We start from the raw sequence: 21,314 nt of genomic DNA, 5'->3' as shown, positions 1-21,314 counted from the left end.
GGCTGGGTTTTCTGGGTGTCCCCAGACTGGCCAGGAGCTCCTCCGTGGCTGTGAGTGGGGGCTGGGTTGGTGGCCCACCACCTGTCCCACGTTGTTGTCTGGCGATTGCAGTGGCACGCAGTCTTGCATGCCGGATCAGGTCTGTGCAGTGCCTGCGGATCTGCTGATAAGTGCGGTTGTATCCGCCCAGGCTGTTCTCCCTCCTGCACATCTCCTCCCACATCTCCTGTCGTTCCTGTGCCTGCTGTGGCACATGACTGAATAACACGTCATGATTAGTATGGAGGTATGGGATGATCACCTCCTCCTCCTGCCGACTGAAAGCGGGAAGCCTGGAACGTGGCATTATCTGTAAGACATAATGATGGTGGCAGGTCCCATTTACACTGCTGTGCTGGCATACTGTTGGAAATACATTGCTATGACAAGTACGAAATCTGCACAGTAATCTGTGAAAGGCATCGTGGCAGTGACACAGCCAATGTGTTGGCTTCACACCATTGAGCAGTGGGTGTCACATCATATCTGTGTGCCACCCCATCAAACTGTACACACACCATGTAGATGTTAGCCTGCTGTGGACATGTGTACCTGGCTGCACCTGTGTCCATATCACTTGGCATAGGTCCCCATGTGATGTCGGTGCTACTGTTCACCTGGACGCTGTGTATATGTCAGTACACATCACGTCTGTAGCTATTGTGAACGTCAGCAGTGGCACTGTACACATACACATGGACACCTGCACATGCATGTGTTGTGCCATGTACATCCACACAGCACTGTGCGGGTGTTGGACAACTTGCCACAGCTCACCTGTGTTGCACATGTGATAGACATAGGGCAATGTGTAACCATGACACATTAGCAGGACAGGCCATGCATAGCATGTACACACACACATTGTCCAGAGCATCACACAGCACCTGTAACACCACAGGGTGCATCACCGCCACATTACTGCTGTGTATGGTTGATAGTGAGAGTGCCTTTTGACCATTGCACCATGTAGGACTGTGATAACTCATGCAGCCTTGCTGGGCAGGTCTGCATGGTATGGCAGGGTATGCCACATACATGGCACTGGGTTGTGATCCACCTGGGGGTTGATGATATTGGCAGGGTGGCTGTCCATTCCATATGTCATTGCTATGTGTATATGGACATTCAACATGTCTATCGCCATGGTGTGGACACTGGCCTCAAGCGAGGTATGCTGCATGCTGCTTGCTGAGGGTGTGTCTGGTGCATGCAGGTATCACACATCCATGCATACACTGTAACCCTGGCAGGTGCTATGTGCTGGGATATTGATCAACACAGTGCTGTATGTGGACACACACCGCTATCCCGTGCACATGGATGGTTGCCTGCACTGATGTGGGTACCACATATGTGTACATCCAGTGCCTGCTGCCACCCCCATGTCTGCTGATGCACTACACACCACCATCCCTCCCTCTGTGAATGTGGTGTTGGGCACAGCATAGGGATGTTCACATAGCAGGGTCACTGATGGTATCGTCGATCAGACCATACACGTATGACGCACCCCTCACACATACAACCCATTCATATTGTTGTTCACAACAGTCACACAGCTATATTGCTATGCCGGAGACATTCACAGCCATACTTACACAGATGCATGCACGTCCATCTGTGGCATGGCCTGGACTATTGGTGTGGTTCAGCACATAACATGTTTGACTGCAGCTGGCGCAGACCTACTGTGCACATGTCTGCACGGTAAGCCTGTTCTACAGTAGGCATCTGTGATGTGCTGTGCACATGTCATATCTGCACATTTGGTTGGTGTCCATCAGTCCACGGGCCAGTGGTGGGACACACAGGGATGTTGCTGACCATATATGCATGCAACCCTGTACAGCTGTAACACTAGCCTCTCAGATGCTCATGTGTCATGGACGTGAACACCGTACACACACATGTGGTTGTGGGCTGCCGTCCATACCCATCTCCTCCTGTGGGTTGCTATCATCCCACACACTCCTTGTATTGTATGTTCAGGCTATGCACCTATGTGGGGCTTGTGGGCATGCAATATGATACTATATGCCTTTGCACCCATCACAGACAATGTCACACAGGTACACCGGCAGCCGTACACGTCACAGCTTGTTGTCAGCATATCACATGTGGTACACACATAACACATCTCCTGTGGGACATGGTCATTTGTACGGGCATGTCCAGCGGTCACATACCACAGGTACCCCTACATGACGGCTATGCAGGACATGTGTTTGTACAGCTACTGTCACATGTACACGAGCAATGCCACCATACCTACATCACATGGTACTACCTTTGGGGTATGTGCATCTGCATCCATGCTATGGCCATACATGACAATTGTACATCAATATGTGCAACATACCTCATTGGGGGTTGTCATGTGCACATGTTCCATGTGTCAATGCATTGTTTGTGTCTGTTGGGCGGTCATTGTTGTGCATGGTTTACATGGCTGTCATAGCGTACTGTGTGTGATTCCAGGTACTTCATTGGGCTACCAGCATTGTACATTTCCACAGCACATTCCAGACATCATGTAGCCATCTTAGATGACAGTGGGAGGTGTTCCGCCATGTGCACATATGTCACACAGTACGAGGGTGACTGACACACATTGTCAGGACTGGGTTCTGACTGCTGTGGATGTGTGTACTGGTGTTGACAACCATGACTGCGCCAGATGGTGTCATCTGGATGTGTAACATTCACAACACACACCTACATTCACATAGCAGCACATCGTCCACGACAATGGACATTCCTGCATGAACACTGTGTACGGTATGTCTGTATGACCACTGCATACATCACTGGTAGCCACCAGCATGGCTGCCTACAACAGCGGTGTATATCTTGTGCAAACATGGGTTACACCTGTCACAACACACCTGTGTCAGATGGCCCTGTAGTGGGTGACAGTGCAGTTCCATACATCATGTAACAGTATACATCGTGCACCAGTATGTTGCAGACATGTGAACGGCTGTGCTACTCGACATATGCACACATGACACATCACCTGGTACACCGTGTCTGCCTTGCCACCTGCTATTGTGACCACCCTGTGATGACATTGTACGGCCCACATGGACTGGGACATGTGATGGCTCAATGGTGTCTTAACCCTCCGGATGTGTGTCTAGCCAGGTGTCCAGTAGCCAGTGGTCTGCACGCAGGGATACTGTACATTGGCCTACTCTGTCACTGGGACTGTTGACTATGGTCATACTGTACTTATGCAAGCATGTGGTGTTTGTCCAGTCTGATAGTCGTGTTCAACCACACTACCGTGGCACACATGACCTGTGGACATCTGCCTAAGGTGTGCAGCCCACATGTACATCTTCACATGCTATGCTGCCTGTGCAGCGGTGTCACATGTCTGTCTCTGGCAGGGCTGTCACAGGTAGGCACAGCATGCAGTGATGTGTGACAATGCTTACACCCTCCACTGTGCTGTACACAAGCACTGCACACACAGTACGGCACGCATGTCATTTATCTGCAGTGCCTGGGACCTGCCTCCATGCCCTACGGCACACCTGCCACTCCAGATTGTACACAGATCATACCTCCCAGGCACATACCTGGACTGCAACACACACAGGTGGGTGGTTCCCACACCACACAGTGATTTACACACATACTGTATATTCCCAAGACACATTGCATCATAGGTAATCCATGTTCAGATACCCATGTTCGTGGCCGCTACGCACATTGTGACACGCGACGGTGAATACACTGTACACCACAGGTTACATGCTGGCCGTGTTGAAATACTGTACATTGCACCTAGGACAGTTGCTACTGCTATGTATTGACAGCAACACGCACTTCCCTAGTATGGACTCCCATGTACCCACACATGCTTGGCCATGCAGTACACATAGCTGGGTGACACATTATATGACACATACCATACCTACACTACCCTCGGCATGCACCAAACCTCCATGTGTCTGTGTGCTATGCCTACACACATCCCCCCTCTGTTTGCTGAACATCCATGCTTCTCAGCCCTGCTAGCCACACCCTAGACACACGACCATCGCAGCATGCATGGTACATACGCTCTACAGCCGGTACTACCGACATACACTGACAGAGGTAGTTGATGGCATGGCACCCCGTACGATGGACAGTCTACATGACTATGCCGACACTGATCACAGTGCACTTCTGCTACATTTACGCACTGGTAGGGACCATGCTATTCCACACAGAGACATGGTGGTTCTGGCCTTTTCACAGACGCCACAGTGGTATTCCTGTTCCATGCACACGTGCTGTATGGGCACATGTGCAGGCTGTTGCATGGTAGTTATGTTCACATGTGTGTGGTGTGTCACTTGACAGTCATGGTGTGTCCTCATGGTGCATCACATACTCCACAGCTAGCTACCTACACATGACTGCCATACATTGCAGTGTGGGCCCTCACGCAGTGTGGTGGTATGTCTCTGCTGTTTGACTACATCCACATTCAATGCAGCATACAACAGTCATGCAGGCATTGCCAACACAGATGTTGCTGGCATCGTGCCTGCCAATGGGGTACCTAACAACAATACACACTCTCACTCACTACAGGGTTCCAATCCATGGCTGGACATTGTATTAACCCTGTGGACACATACATAGTACTGCCATGCACACGTTATGTCCGAGAACACAGTCCCAATGTCACCTCCAATTTCCGTAGTTGTTGTATCCTGCCAACCTGGCTGTTACATGTCTCTGCAGCAGCACACTGCATTGACTGCTAGCCCATTCATGTACATTCTGTACCCTGACCACCACACTACCACATCTATCACACTACACATGGGTGGTACTGCATTGCACGTATGGGGCTGCATTTGTACACCCATGACTGGGCCATTCAGTATGGCACTGGGCCACATCCTGACATACATGCTTCAGACACTCATTGACAACCTCCATGCCTTTACTGGCACCCTTGTTGGGCTTCTGTGTGCCACAGCACACCACATCCACATGCTGGCCACCTGTCATACCATTGCATGGGTGGTTGGTGTGGTACAGAGAGTATCAAATCAGACATTATCCGCTCTTTGCCCTTCAGCGCCATTCCACTTTATGGTATTGCCAATGTACACATCCAGCATCACATCATACCCTATGTCTCAGGATGTTACGCCATGTGCCTCCTGTACAGGTCACACAGTGGTGCAGGCATATCATGCTAATTACAACAAGTCAGGTACGTGTGACATTGCACAGTCCTCAGTCATGTGGCCCCTCATGCTCACTATTTGCTTACATACACTACATGCTGTCACAGAGTATTGTCCATGCCTACATATACCACATCTACATACCTGGCAGCATTCTAGCTCATCCTACTCATATTGCTAACAACCATACAGGTGTCAGTGTGGCAGATATATCATGTAGATATCATTGCATCAGTTACATCACACATAGTGCATACACATCACCATTGCATAGTGACAGTCATGCAGTGTGTATCACATGGATACTGTCCCTATACATACATATCACATTGTACATGGTTGCTGTACACACACATGCCCCACATGGTGCTGTGGTTGCCATATTCCACTATGGCGTGGGTACACATGTGCAGGGCCATGCATTTCTGGACCGTATGTCTAGCTGATACATTGGGTGCCCTTGTACCTGTGCCATACACACATGTACATGCGGGCAGTGTTACAATAACACATATGTGGTGTACCTTACACAATGGATACAACTTTACATGTCTCAGTATAGTCATGCCGTGATGTCTACCCAGCTCAGACAGTTTACATATGCATATGACAGTCATGAAACACATCTGTACTCACCTGCATACCACTAACACAGGGGTGTCATCTACTCTGCCATGGGCCATGTTCTCCGCATTACTGATGCATGTAGTACTCCTACATGGCGTTTGCAGTGGGCAGGGTGGGAGGAGCACTCCTGCATGTGTGCACACATGCCACATTGCTCAGCCTGGGCATCTGTGTGACATCCACAGGCTGGACACACACCGTGCTGTGGGACATAGGTCCTGTGCACATCCCACAGGGACACACTGTGTCACTAGTCATGTGATAGCTCCCTTGCTGGTAGGGTGACACAGACCCATGGTACCACCACAGCGGAAGTACTGTATAGACATACAGTTGACATCCACCTCTGCCGTTCAGTGGACACTACCATGGGGGGGGGTGACACTACTGTGTACATTGCACATGTGTTTACACACGGCCCTGCCGGACATCATTGTTGCACACATTGCACCTGCTACGGAATGTTTGGACATGGTTACTTGCTGTTCCCTCCATTTCGGGTACCTATTCTGCTACTACTCTGTCCCATATGTGCAGGCCATACATATCTTGTTTATGTACATAACATTAGGCCATCCCTCCATCATGCATGCTATGCCTGTGATACTGTCTATGATTTCTGAACATATCCATCATGACAGCTTTGCATTACACATAATTGACATAGTCACCCCTACTGCGAGGGATACGTGCACGTCGTGCGCACATTCCATATGACATCGACGGTATATGCCCATGCAAATGTGTGCTGTGACACTATACATACATGTCCTATCCCCTGCTGTGGCACTTCATTGTTCGATATCCATTGACAACATCAGCGTGGGTGGTGGCATTGTTCTGTGTTTGGAATCCCTATGGCGGACCTTGGGTTATCACGTCTGTGTACATGTTGTCCCACTGCTGTGCACACGTTGTCCACAGTCGTTGGTATGCTCCGCGGCTTAGCATTACATAACCACCTTTCACCACTCTCTGCCTAATGGACAGGTATCTTTACCTACACACATCGTTCACATACAGTACAGATTAGTCATACGTATCATGCGTTACACATCAGTACATCTCGTGGGTACGACATACCTTTCCGGCCTTTGCTTCTGTATTCATCAATATCTTCCTCTAAATACTTCCTTTCGATTACGTTTGTGTTCGGTATGAACATACGGTTTGAATATCCAGGGAGTCTTCCTTTTATTCGTCGTCACCTGAGGCATGTGGGTTCATCACGCCAATAGCTGTTCCTCGGTGTGTAGTTATGCGCATATCACTGGTGATCCTCCTCCATTCGTATGTTACCCGCGAAAGTAGGCCATGGTTCATTCCTCGTGTGGCCGTTAGTTATTTGCACTACCTTCGTGGGGATGGTATGTATTGTATCATGTTTGTGTGACTGCATGCGCTATGTGTGGTGTCAGGTACATTACGCTGTGGTGTTAGCCGTGGATTGTGTGTGTTGGGTATGGTATTCTGTTCGACATGTGGGTGTCCGTGTCCTGGCGGCGTCTGTCGATGGCGTTGTGCATTCAGATGTGTAACATAGCTGTTATATTCCTGTACACAACGGATGCAAGGATGCATCAGCTGCTGCTAGTGTTTCCCACGCGGCTTGTTGCGGGTATGCCGCTGTCATTGACTGCCTGTATGTGTTTGCTACGGTTTTGGCTGTTATCCCTTTGATATGTGCGATGGGGTATATCTGCGGATGTGGGTGACGGGTAGGGGGTGTGGGTCTTGCATTTATACATACAAGATATGCTTGTGTGTCTGCTCCATCCCTGCTTGGGGAGCTGCAGGTTACCTGTCTGTTGTTCTGGGAATGTTTGTTTTGTTGATGTCGTGTGGTGTCGGTATCGCCTGCATGTGTGCTTCCTGCACGTATTCCTCCTTCACATCGGTTATATATCTGCGGATGTTCGTCCGTGCCTACTATCCATTGGCATTTTGTCACTGATAGTTACGGTGATTGTGGTCCTGTACTTGGGACGGCCTGTATGCTACCGGTAGCCTCCTATTCGTGTGGCGCTTGCTTACTTAACGGTCGTGGAACACACAGCGGTATTTACGGGACCGTAAGTGTCCACGATCGGTGCCGGGATAGCACATTCGTATTTTCGCCGTACATGCCTGATGCTGTGTAACGTTGCCGACGTATCGTGTTGAGTCTGCCATATGGCCGCCATACATACGGTCATGGTTTGTACATGCGTCCTTTGCATCTGCTGTTGGCTATGGCCCTGTGGTACATTCTGGGACATTTCCGCTTTGCATGGTTTTACGTCGCCACGCGCATAGCCACTGAGGAGATGTCAGTACTACTTTGTGGGTACTGCTGTACATACGCCTATGGTTCCTGTACTGTATGCCTCCGCATGTTATTACACTCCGCCTGTGACATGTCACCTACATACACATTTTACAGTGGCACACACATTACACACACACAGCGGAACACACGACAACCTCACCTCACACATACACATATTGCTGCCATGGCTCTCAACCTTCCATTTCGAAGCGAGGAACACACACATTCATAATGTGGAACAAATGGGCAAAATGTGGAACACATACTAATGGCTTACTAACAACTTCAGCTAAGAAGGTCATAGGATAGTTAAAATATGCTGATGTACTTACAAAGAAGAACCTTTAATGAATTACTATGATTAATTTCTATTTACCAGGATGTCATTTAAATACATTCCTAACAATGAATGTTTGACAGACTATTTCAATGTGGAACTTTGAGGAACTGCGAGGAACATGAACTGTTTTAGACCCCAAATGAGGTACGTTCCTCATAATGACGTACACTTGACAGGTATGATTGCCGCTTTCGCACCGACGGTTGCACACAGTACCTACGTTGGCTGCATCGCCGGCGGCGGTGTGTACCTCCGCACTCATATCCTATGGATATGACATGCACATATCCTGTTACTGTACCGTGGCCTGGTGATCATCCCGACACGCAGATATGTATTGATGCAGGTTGACATTTCCATGGCTGGCGTTCCCTGCTCTTCCCACCCTCCCGGATGATCGGGTTGTCGTTCACTATGTTTACTATGTGGAGATTTCGCGTCTTACTCATCTGTAAACTTGCATCCCTGGGTTCCATATTAACCTGTTGTACTTTATATCTGTGTATGTGTACATATATTTCTACGTGTGTACTGATATCTATTTCCGTATCTGTGGATGCACATAAGTACATATGTAGTCGACTTGTGGCGATAGTGGCAGCATCTGACTCGCCGTCTGCTGTAGAACCGGCGTGCGGTTGAGGTGTTGGCGTTCCATGCTCTGCTGGCTATTGGGTGTGCAGTGTTTGGGTGCTGCCTTTGTTGGAGTCACACATAGGTCCACCCATACGGTACACATTACGGGCGGACATGTTTGTGTGGCGTCCATTTCACTGTGTGTGCAGGTAAGGAGGTGTCAGTCCATGGGGCCTACGCTGTCACAGGATGTGCTATGCGTTCCCTCTTTGCCAGGGCGTAGGCATATTGGAGTGCGCCTCCGTCTACCTACTGGGGCTGGCACAATGTGTTCATGGCGCTGAACGCCCTGTGCCTGTGCTTGCCTTGGCAGTTGTGGCGGGCTTGGTGGCCCTACACCATTATGTCCCTGCAGCAGCTGTTTCCGCAGAATCATATTGTGTAGCATACAACATACTATGAATATGTGGGCACATGTGCCTGGTGAGTACTGCAAGGCTCCACGGATGTATCCAAGCACGGAACCGTGATTTCAACATCCCAAACACACGCTCTATGATTATTCTGGTTTGTGCGTGTGCCTCATTATGGCCTTCTTGCATGTGTGTGTGTGCATTTCTGATGGGTGTCATCATCCACGGCTCCAGTGCATAGCCAGCATCACCCACAAGGTGACCTTGTGTGATGTCCCCCCTGGCAAATACCTGATACAGCTGTGAGGCATGCCAGATATGGGAGTCGTGGTAGCTTCCAGGGCTGCCAGCACACACATCCATGATAATGCCCTGCGCATTGCACACGACCTGGCAATTGATGGAGGGGTATCCCTTGCGGTTTATGTAGCGTCTACCCTGCTCCCCGGGCGGTGACTTGATCTCTATGTGCGTACAGTCGATCGCACCCAGTATCTCCGGGTATTGTGCCACACGGTGGAAGCGGCGCATATTGCTAGCCAACTCCTCCTGAGATCTGGGGAAGTTTATATACTCATGGGCATGTCGTAACATGGCATCCAGGAACTGGTGTAGTACCCTAGATGCTGATGCCTGTGAGATACCCATTATATCCCCGGTTGGCCTTTGAAAGGTACCTGTAGCCAGTATTCACAAACTCACACATACCTTTGTGTCCACTGGGATGGGCTCCCCTCTGTTGTCTCTTGTTCTCAGGCGTGGCCGGCACAGCTCCACTATTTGCTGTAACGTGTCCCTGTCCACCCTGTAGCGCTCTACTATCTCCAGGTCTTGCAGCCCCTGGTAGGTCACCCTTGGTCTGAACACTCTCCTTCTCCTGTGAGGCCTACGGTAGTTGTCGGCACCCTCCTCCGCAACTCCGTCTGTCTCTGCCACATACCTATGCATCACGGCCACGGCGGCACCCAACATATACATATTAAAAGTTCCCGTGTGTTTACACCCTACGGTGCGGCGTTTGGGAAATCGCTGTGTGTTGTGTGCATTCACACTTTATACTGTTGTGCTGTATACCGGTGATGTCATTGGGTGTGTCTGTGCAGCCGTATCTGTGGATTATCTTCGGTGTTGTACCGTTGCAACTGCAACGGTATTGCCTTTAGTGTTACATTACAGTTGCCTGCATTGGCTTAGCTTTGCATCTTACATTACTGTTTCTGCATGTTGCACCTACTATTGCCTGCAGTGCATCCTGCAGGCACATGGCATATGATGCATTTTGTCTGCCGCCAGCGTTATGCTACCTCTGTACTTGGCTGTGCTATTTTGGTTCTTTGCTCTTTGCATTTCTACTACATCCCCTACTATCTTTGCATTCCTATGCCTCCCCTTTCCCGTTAGGCAGGAGTCTGCATGCAGAGTTGTCAGCTGCCGCCGTTTGCCCTTCCTGGATTGATTGGTGTTGATTGCTCATTACGGCTCCAATTACAGTGCTTCCGCATTTCCTCATATTCTCCGCATTACCTTCCTATATCCGTGGTTGTTGACGGGGAGGCCGTCACATGACTGGGTTGGGGAACGTAGTCATCCTCGTGCACATGCATCTGTGCGCGCATTATGTACTCTCAGCGCATCTATTTCCTCACACGCCGGTCCTGCTGCTGTGATGTGCATTGTACAGCCCAGGTTTGCTGGCCTCCAATATGCTTCCTCCTACAGTGGCACACCCCTCTGCGATTGACATGTATCCCGTGTAGGCCACTCCTCGGTGTGGTACCGCTGCGCCATTTGCTCCATCCTTACACCGGCGCCGGTTTTGCGATTCACTATTATCTGCCTCATTTGCATGGCATTGACTGCTAATACATGGTTACGGCGCCGAACACTGCCGCCACTCCTTGACAACCCTTGCGCTGGGGTTGAGGCTTTCCATACATACTATGGTGTGTGGTGGCTGTGCAGCTGATGTGTATTATACAGCTCTTTTAGGACATTGTCATATTATTTCATTGCTTTGCACCTTCTGTGCACATATCCGGGGGTTCTGCTGTGTTTCTACGTACATAACATTTTTGTCATTATTTACAGTTTGTGCATGTTTTCTTTGGACATTCTCGGTGCCTTTCGCCATTGGCATATTGCACCTGTATGATACCTGACATTGACAGCCTTCCGTTACTCCTTGGTCATGTTTGGGTAAATGTAAACCGTTTTTTTTTGGTTTACATTGCCGTGCCCTTACGCTACACCTGCCCCACTTCGTGGATCGCTATTTGCCTTCATTTGCATGGTGCAATACCGCACACAGTGTGATTAGCATACCTACGCCGGGGGCGGCGCAGATCCGGCGCACGCCGGTAGTGCACGTGGGATTGATTCATACCTGAATCGCTCAGTAGCCATATTTGGCTTTATTAACGCCGATGCTATGCTGGCGCCTGGCGCAAGGTTCATGAATCCCGGGGAAAGTATCAGGCAGGGGACTTGATTTAAATTATAACAAGCCCTTACTGCTCCACTATGAATAGCCGTGCAACATATTAGTACACGTCTATAAAAGTCTGAGTTATCCTCATCATGAGTTTTATGAGCTAAAAAGGCAGTTTCAATTCATGAGGCGAGAGCAGTACATCTGCACGGAGCTAGGGACTGCATGTTTTCCATACAGAATATTGAATTTTCCAGTATCCTCAGACAGACTGAATTGTATTTTCTCTGTAGAAAAATAAATAAAGTAAGCATTTCTTCAAATGATTTATATAGGTTTCCTCCTCTTTTTATAGAGTAGGAATGATGCATATGATCCTTAAAACAACCCCATGTGCCATTTCAGTGCCATTATCAGCCTTCTTCAGCAATTAAACAATTGCAAACTAACTATTCAGGTTATGGAATAGCCACTTCTATATATAGAACAAATCCTGCAGAAATCTCCAGCCACTTAATGAGGACAGTCTGCTTTTTTGGTTATACCTCCTCCGAAGAGTGTGCCGGGAAGGCTGAGTAATAAAAATAGATGACACACCAAACAAAATACTGGGTGATGAAGCTACATTTTTTTGTGCTTACTTATGACTCAGAAAGGCGTATGGGATGATAACAGTGTTGGAAGAGATTATATAGCAAAGTTATTACTTGAACAAGTAAATTACATAACGATGAATGGGGTTGGAATTTGGCATAAAAGATGAATTTACCTTGCAAACAAAATATACAGGGTTTCATTCTAATCTCAGAAAGAATATGGCTAGGCTTAAAATGGCCCCAAAGGACAGCTACCCTCATATCTACCTATGATTTCATGCTGTAACTTGAAATCCGATAATGCCTGAAGGATTAAGTCTATGGTAATAATTACAGCCTTCATATGAAACAGAAAAAGGTCTAATTTGCATTGCACAGGGAGTAGAACAAAAACAAACAAACAAAATAAAAGTCCCCACCAACTTTTGATGTCAGCCCCTGCTACTATATCTATCTTTCAAGTTTATTACTTTTAAGGGCTTATACTTTATGCAGGTACTAAATGGTGTTTAAAAATATAAAGGCAAAAGTGTAGTAGTACAGTGTGCAAACTATTTTCAGCAAATATGAAAATGGCATAAATTAATAGGTTACATATAAACTGGCTGCATGAGTCTGTGCTCAATAATAAAATAATTAGCACGCAACAATTACTCACTTTAGGTACCCATGATAACATTTGAAACACAGCCTGTGATTCATGTTTATTTTATTTATTTTATTTTACATTTGTTGACCGGGCTAGTCTGGCTGGATACATGTCCATTTTCAGCAGAGGCCCGAGGAGAAAAGCTCCACTAAATACTAAGTACATTACAAAATATTACAAATGTTTATAAGTAACAAATTAGAAAATCATAACATCACACAGAATGCAAGACAGATTCAGGAGAAGCACATTTCGATGAGCAGTTAATACCATATTAGCAATTTTACATAGAATGTACCTAGGTCGATTAGTACTGTAAAAGGAGAAGAAATAAGACAGATACTAATAGGAAGAGTGAAGGAGAGATGTAGTATGAGAAAGAAAAAGGTTAGCCTGGTGTACTGCAGGAACAAAGCCAATGATTTAGGTAGTACAGTTTAATTTTCTGTTTGAATTGAGGCAGGGATGTAGTCAAAGTTATGTCACAAGGTAAGAGATTCCAGCATTTACCTATAGTGTTAGTGAAAGAGAACAACCTGCTGTGTTGTTTGCCTTTATTGATTTAGTCATAAGTTTACTAGAGGAGCGAAGCGAGTTCAGATTATTATACGGGATTAGGAGTTGAGAGAGTATAGGGGTGTTGTCAGGTAGGTGTAATATGTTGTGAGCTATAGTGAGTTGAGGAATTTTTAGGTAGTTTTGAAATTCGAGCCAGCCAAGTTGCTTTAGATTTATACAGTGGTGAGTCCTAAAGGGGTTACTAGTGGTGAAACGTGCTATGTTATTATAGCAAGTTTCAAGTTTGTTAAGATTGTTTTTCTTGAGGTTGGTATAAATGGGAGAAGCATATAGGAGAGTAGATAGGAGATGGGTTTGAGCACATTTGGTTCTTGTTGCTGGGGTTAGAAAAGGTTTAATACGATATAGGGATCCAATTTTTTTGTTAACAACCTTGATGGTGTTGTTTATGTGCTGATCGAAGGAAAGATGATTGTCAATGGTTATTCCAAGAAGTTTAGTAGTTGGATCAGGCGAAAAAATATACCAGGCAATTACAATCCTTAAACTACCCTAAGTGGTTACTTTTGCAGTGTTTAACTCCACTCTTCCTGCACATTTCACTCCCCCATAGCTTTATTATTTTCCCTTTAAGAGTACCGAGGGTGAGAAATGAGTGCAATACCTGGCCATTCTGTATAAATGGAAATGCTGCACTAATCTCCAAGGATGTGCAACCTCATAGCAAATATAATTAAACATCATGTTTAAGGACAGTATTGGGGTGGGTCTCTCCCTTTACACATAAGCTTACACAGATGTGTTTCTTCACAGCAAAAAATGTTTTCTGTACTTTTGTTTACTGCATAGTCTACATTTACATCAAGATTATTTGTCTTACTGTTGTTGTTACTATGTTTGTGGGTTCAGGGTTTTAATTTCAGGATTCTAATGCATCAACTTTATGTGGAACACTTTTTTATTTTCTGCTTAAACACACACACATTTATACATGCTTGTGGGTGTTAACGGTGTGTGTGTGTGTGTGCTTGAATATAAACACACACACACACACACACACACACACACACACACACACACACACACACACACACACACACACACACACACACACACTTTATACACTACTGCACAGAAGATAAAAGAGAAAAGGTCTTAAGGTTTTTGAAAAAAAACAAAATCAGAAGTGTACTGTAGCCATACAGGATGCTAATATATGTAATGTGTTACTAAAATATGTCATAAATAGCAGATAATAGCATGAATACCACCATGGATACAGAGATGATGGGTTTGTCAGGTAAACAAAAAGTCACTCATTTGTAGAGTCAGAATGCATTTAAAAAGAAATTTGTGACACATCACTACTTTTTCACACATCTATGGCTTTATTCCATCAGCACAATGAATTAATCCTCCTAATGCTGTTAATTCACATTCTACTCTGATTGTGACCCCATGAACAGCAACCGCCCCCATCCACAGAGTTTACTAGGTAAGTAGGGAACAGATATAGATAGTTTCCTTCTTCCATATCTCTCACTCACACAGACACACACACACACACACACACACACACACACACACACACACACACACACACACACACACACACACACACATATGGACAAAGCAGAGTTCCCAATCCACCTGGCAAGTGTTTGGGACATTAGAGAAAAATCACACAAACACTGGCAGTACATGCAGACACCAAAATGAAGGAACCTAGTTGAGAACCTCTTGATGTAGGGTAACAATGCTACTCACTGTGCTACACTGTAATCCTTGCAGCGATTAGTAACTGCAGAAGTAAAACACCAACTGACGTCTTACCTGACTGGTCTCTTCAAAACTGCACAGATCCATCAAAATGTGCTCTACATGTGAAGTACTGTTACCGATGTCTGAGAAGGAAGCCAGATGTTCAGATGTAGAGTCCAGTGATGACTTAATCTGCAGGATGGAAAAAGATGAATTAATGCATACATTGTGCATATGAGGAATGGCAATTTGTGTTAATAAATGATAATCACATTGTAAAACGCAAGCACAAACATACACAAACGTGTATATATATATATATATATATATATATATATATATATATATATATATATATATATAAATTTCTCTGCCTACATGTGTGTACAGTGTATATCTATCTATCTATGCATATAGACACACATACATATACCCATATACATACAGACACCTATAAACATAGACATATAACAGTATTCTCTCTCTCAACTTATCTAATAATTCAGTACTTAGACAATTTGTCAAAATGCAGTCAAAAATTATTTTGCTTTGCATATGTTCACAACGGCCTGCAAAAGTTGACTGTTCATCAATCAATCAACGCTTGATATCTGTATATTAATAACATAGTGACTAAATGATTTGGTTTTGTAAATGAAACAGATATTTCTTCTTCTTTCTAAAATGTATATTTTGTATGCTTCATATTAAATTCAAATTGTTATTTAGCCACTCGCCATGGGAAGCAGAAACTCTACTGATGGACAGAATGCTTTAAGTAAACATCCACATTTGTGACTACTTGCAAATTTAGATAATTAAAACTATAATCTTAAAAAACACTGAATTTGTGTGAGCAGCATGTAGGACAGGAAACACAACAAAATACATTCTATGGATCACCAAAGATGATAAACTGTGTGCTTTCCTAGGTTTATAAATTCTAGGCTATTGATCTGTGAGGATCTTAAGAAGCCTAGCCTTACATTCCCTTTGTAGCTTTTAGCCCTTATATTTTGCATATAAATAACCCACAGAAAGGCCAGACACGGATATTTTGGGACATTCACATGTTTCTCCAATTCTTGAGTGAAGGTGGTGCTAAACCATAGATTAATTTGCAGTTATTCATCCATTTGTCTAAATTATATTTGAATAAAATAAGAAAATGCTTTATCCCATGCATGGTTCCCTCAAATAATCTATGGTACGATTGCAGTTATTCTCATTGGGGTAATATAAAATTACTGACCATGGGATAGATAAGGCCAATATCTAACTAAATGGGATAAGTTAATTTGAGCACAAAAGGAAAATTGCATAGGCTTAAAATAGTGTAGACGGCAGTATTTCAAAATTCAAGGCTCCTCCCAACCCTGATGCCACAGCTACCTATGCAGAATTAATCACAGTGCCACTATACAAATATGTGAATGGCTTCATAGAGACTGCTGTACCTACCAGAAGTAAACCCAAAACAAACTGCACTGTTGGAATCCTCACTTAAAAGGGTATATAATAAAAGAAAAAAACGTATGGCCAATATCAAGAAAAGCAACTCCGTTAAAGACAAGTGATCTCTTATATAACTAAACCAGAAACTAAGAGGTCTAATTAAGGCCATCTGTGAAGTCTGGATAGCATCACGGGATAAGGAAAATGAGAAGGTCTTCCTCAGCTACATCCAGAAACTTAGCTATAACACAAACCAGCATGCTGAACTAGTGGTGAAAGGTACCTCCTACACCAATCAGGGTGGCATAGCAAATCGACTGGCTGATAAATTCAGTTCAAACTTCATCCCACCCTATCCAGCTCCACCAGATGAAATCCCCTCCAATATACTTTCCCTAGCTATCAGCAAGGTCCAGGTGTTGGTAACACTCAATAAAGCCATGAGCAGAGCCTCCACAGGTCCCAAAACAATATCCTTGGTTACCTCCTAAACTATCTAAAACATGACCTATCAGGACCACTTGAGACACTCTTCAACTACAGCCTAGAAACAGGCTACATTAAGTGAATGGTGGACTGCAGCAGTCATTCCCACTCCACAAGAAAGGACAATCAACTAACCCAGAGAATTACAGACCCATCAGTCTAACAAGCCTAATATGCAAAGCTATAGAATAAGTTATCTTGGAAATAATAAACAAGGACATTGGCAACCTACAGACACTGGATCCATTCCAATTGGGATTTTTTAATGTAAAGTCATGCCTACTTAACCTGGTAGACTTTTTGAGAAGCTCACCAAAGCAATGGATGAGAGTAAGGCATTTGATACTAGCTAAGGCATTTGTTAATATACTCTGCTCAGGCATTAATGACAAGATCTCTGAACTGGGCATAAATCCTTCCATAACTTTCTGGATTGCTGGCTGGCTCACAGACAGCAGTCAAGAAGTCAGCATTGATAAGACCACTTCCAACAACAACTGGAACACCTACACAGATATACAAGGCCTAAACAGCAAGTCCAACATGGACCGATTCAAAGCCCTGACACTATACTCAGTATCCTACAGACTGATATGAAGTGACCTGTGTCCGGAAAACAAGGCATCCTCTGACCTATTATTGATGAATTTATTGCACAACAGCAAGTCATATGGCATCAGAAACACTCAGCCTAAGGATCTAAACCTCTTCTGCAACATCAACAGAATGTTTTAGAGACAGAGTTATATTTCACAGATGGTACCGCTGCTGTGTAACACATAAAACAAAGTTCATTCCTCTCCATTTTCAAGCACAACGTAGCTCTATGGATCAGAAAAAGAAAATGTACCCAAGTCCTAGGCTTTAATTTATGCTTATGCCTTTTATTTTTTTAAATATGGACAACCTATTACTTTTGCCAGCACTCTTCTACAGCACCATTCTGAAAAGTGGAAGTTTTGCACATAATGCTCCCTTAATTCATTGTTTCCTACAAGACTATAGTCATCGGGAAAGAAAAGTTCCTGATCATCCTGAAAGAGAACACTCAGTAAACTTCCCTGTACTCCTGAAACAATTATACTCATCAATGTTTCAGAGTCTAATTTCTGTAGTCCTACTAAAATGCATTCCTAAAACTAAGGCATCGAGGTGGTATCTACAAGTTGACATGAAACATGTTTACCTCTACCTTTAGCATAAGTATTTCACCTGTTTTTTTACTTTTGTTTTTACATTATCAGTGCAAAGATTTTCTTTCAACCCACAAAGCTTAAAAGATGAACAGGTTTCAATATCTAGTTTTGTAGTACATTACCAGTTTAACTGTCTATCAGGTCATGAAAACAGGATTTGTTATTTAAAACAGCACTGAAGTATGTTTCTGTACTTAAACACTGGTTTTGCACTGTTAAAGACCAAATTATTTCTTTCACTTCTGATTTCAGTATCAGGTCACAAAATGTGCACATTGTTTAGCTTACAACTATCCCAAACTTTTTCAGCATTGCCATCTATGTCAGGTACATATTTCTTTTACACAGCAGCAAACATGTAATTTGTTCAGAAGCAGTAGTCATATTGTTTTACCATGAATACGACATCCATCACATTTCACTCGCCTGCTGTTTATTTTAAGCATTATACTGCAGAATGAATAGCAGATAACTGCTACACTCCCACTTTTTGTCATAGCACATTAGTTTATTACTTTTAATTACTACAGCTTCTAGTATGACCATCTCTACTTTCCCCCTGACTTGTGAATGTCTGCACAACTTCTTGAACTAGTACAAATACCCTTATTAAGCTTTTTCAAATTCTTCAGTAGATACAGGCTTTGCACGCCTACTAAATTCCGGACCACTTTTTTTTACCTTGCATATACTACCAGTACTTTCTTACATATACCCAGCTTCAGTAATTTCTTGAAAACACATTTCCCACTGCAGTATATTTATTCACTATGCATAACTTTTGGTAAGCAAACTGTCAGTGATTTTACATCACCTCTATTGTAAGCAAACTTTCAGCAGTCCCTTCTTTGGTAAAACATTCAGCGTTATTTGTCATTATATCAGCATTCTCCATGTACATTTTAAGGTTGGTTTAATAAGGATTATTTTCTTATTTTACTCCCAGAGTCTAATGGCTATTTAAAAAATTCATTCCACAACGCTTTTATGAGTGGATGGTTCCTGACCTCTATGACATGTCAGGATAATCACCGTTATTCTTGCTGTCACTGACACAACGTTTGATGTAGACCTAAGATCTGACTTATTAATGCACTGCTTTACTTTAAGCATCCCACGTAGTAAGCGAAAAACATTTTCTTTACTCTCTGTCATAAATCAATCTTTCTTAACAAAAGATAAACTTTTGAGCACTATTAACCTTAACTTCCGAGTGTGTCAACAATATTTATTAATGATTTAAAACTTCCCCTCTTTAATGTAAACTTTGTTGGTTAAGTTCACTTTAGTTTATAACAGAAATAGCATAGAATTGAATTTTGCTCACATCAGAACAATACTGATTTATCTTTGGACCACCAAGGCACACATTATAGAGTATTATTTAAATCACATGCATTTCTTCTTTTTTTTTAAGACTTTCATTTCACTGCATATACCACATGCATTACCAAGCCTGCATTTATAAATTAAATTATGCCTCTACTGAAGTAAAGCTTCCCCATCAGTATACAAGTTTGACAGTTTGTTGAAATGCTTTATGATATATAGTAATTCTCAAACAAATTACAATTTTAAATAGTTCTCTAAACTTTAATATCAAACAGCTCTTGTCAGTCTAAATTTTCCACACGTATAGGCATGCCTGTGTCTCTGAACTTACTTGAGGATATATTTCCTTAGCTCACTTGGCCTCTCTCTGTTGCTCAAGTCCAACTCTGATCTTCTGTCATTTTTAGGTCTGTGAATTTCCTCTCTTGGGCAGGAATATTAGGCTTTCTCTTACATAATTCTCTATGAAAGATCCTGGTGTGGGTTTCAGTCTCACATTTATATAGTTCCTGTTGACCAATACACCAACCTCTATCATTCTGTATTCTTTTAGTGGAAGGAAACTGTCTCTATTGTTTCCATCTTCCATTCTCTTTTTATAACAGCAGTACTGTTAATTTTTTTTTCTACTTACAGGCCATCTCATTATATATCAAGGGCCACAGGTGAAATCCTAGGGGTGTATTTTCTGTTTCTCATCCAGTTATCCAGGTTGCGGTTCAAAAGGGATACTGAGGTACTCTGCTTGATGTGGAGAGGGAGCCTATTCCACAGATGAGGGAGTCTCTGGGTCACAAATCCGTCCTGCCAACAAGTCCTACTGATGTCACAGACCAGGTTGAGGTCATGCATATGGGTAACTTGAATATGATATGCAGCAGTCCCATCAAGGCGGGGTCTGAGATTGCTTTGTATGCCAGAGAGAGGTCACCTCTGAGGAGTCTGTATGAAACTGAGTACAGCTTTTAGCCTGTTTGTGTAGGGTAGGTGTTTGAGGCCCTGGATTCTCCTGTGAGGAACCTCTTTGGTCTCTACCGCTGCTGCATGTGCTTTGTGAGGTACATGCTGAAGGGGGCATTGTATTCAATAATTGACTTTATAAGGGAAGAATACAGGGATCTTATGACCTCTTTGTCCCTGGATGAGATACCCTTATTTATGAGGTGGGCCAATTAGAAAGCTCTCCATGCAATGGAAGCAACACGATGGCCAAAAGTTAGGCTGCTATCAACCAGGGTGCCCGAATCCCTCACTACTGACTGTGTACTTAGGACATTGTTATTAATGTGATATGTGGGGACATCACTCTCCCCAAAGGGGATGATGATGTATTTTTGGCATTCAGCTTGAGGCCATGTTTCTGGCACCAGTCATTTGTTTGGGTGAGA

General features: G+C 44.1%; 1 protein-coding gene across 1 annotated transcript in view; it reads right to left on the bottom strand.

The window, feature by feature from the left end:
* MCF2L (MCF.2 cell line derived transforming sequence like) overlaps positions 1-21,314 on the bottom strand; it is a 1,071,259-nt gene that overhangs the window by 411,424 nt on the left and 638,521 nt on the right. The window contains exon 10 of the mRNA XM_044071884.1: positions 15,530-15,649. Within this exon, the coding sequence (XP_043927819.1) occupies positions 15,530-15,649 (120 nt within the window). The remainder of the gene's footprint in view (positions 1-15,529; positions 15,650-21,314) is intronic.

Source organism: Protopterus annectens, chromosome 5.part0, assembly GCF_019279795.1.
Source record: "Protopterus annectens isolate FY-2018-M chromosome 5.part0, PAN1.0, whole genome shotgun sequence".
Classification (NCBI taxonomy): Eukaryota; Metazoa; Chordata; order Ceratodontiformes; family Protopteridae; genus Protopterus; species Protopterus annectens.
The sequence above is the reverse complement of the archived record's forward strand: the minus strand, read 5'-3'. Positions and strand labels throughout refer to the sequence as shown.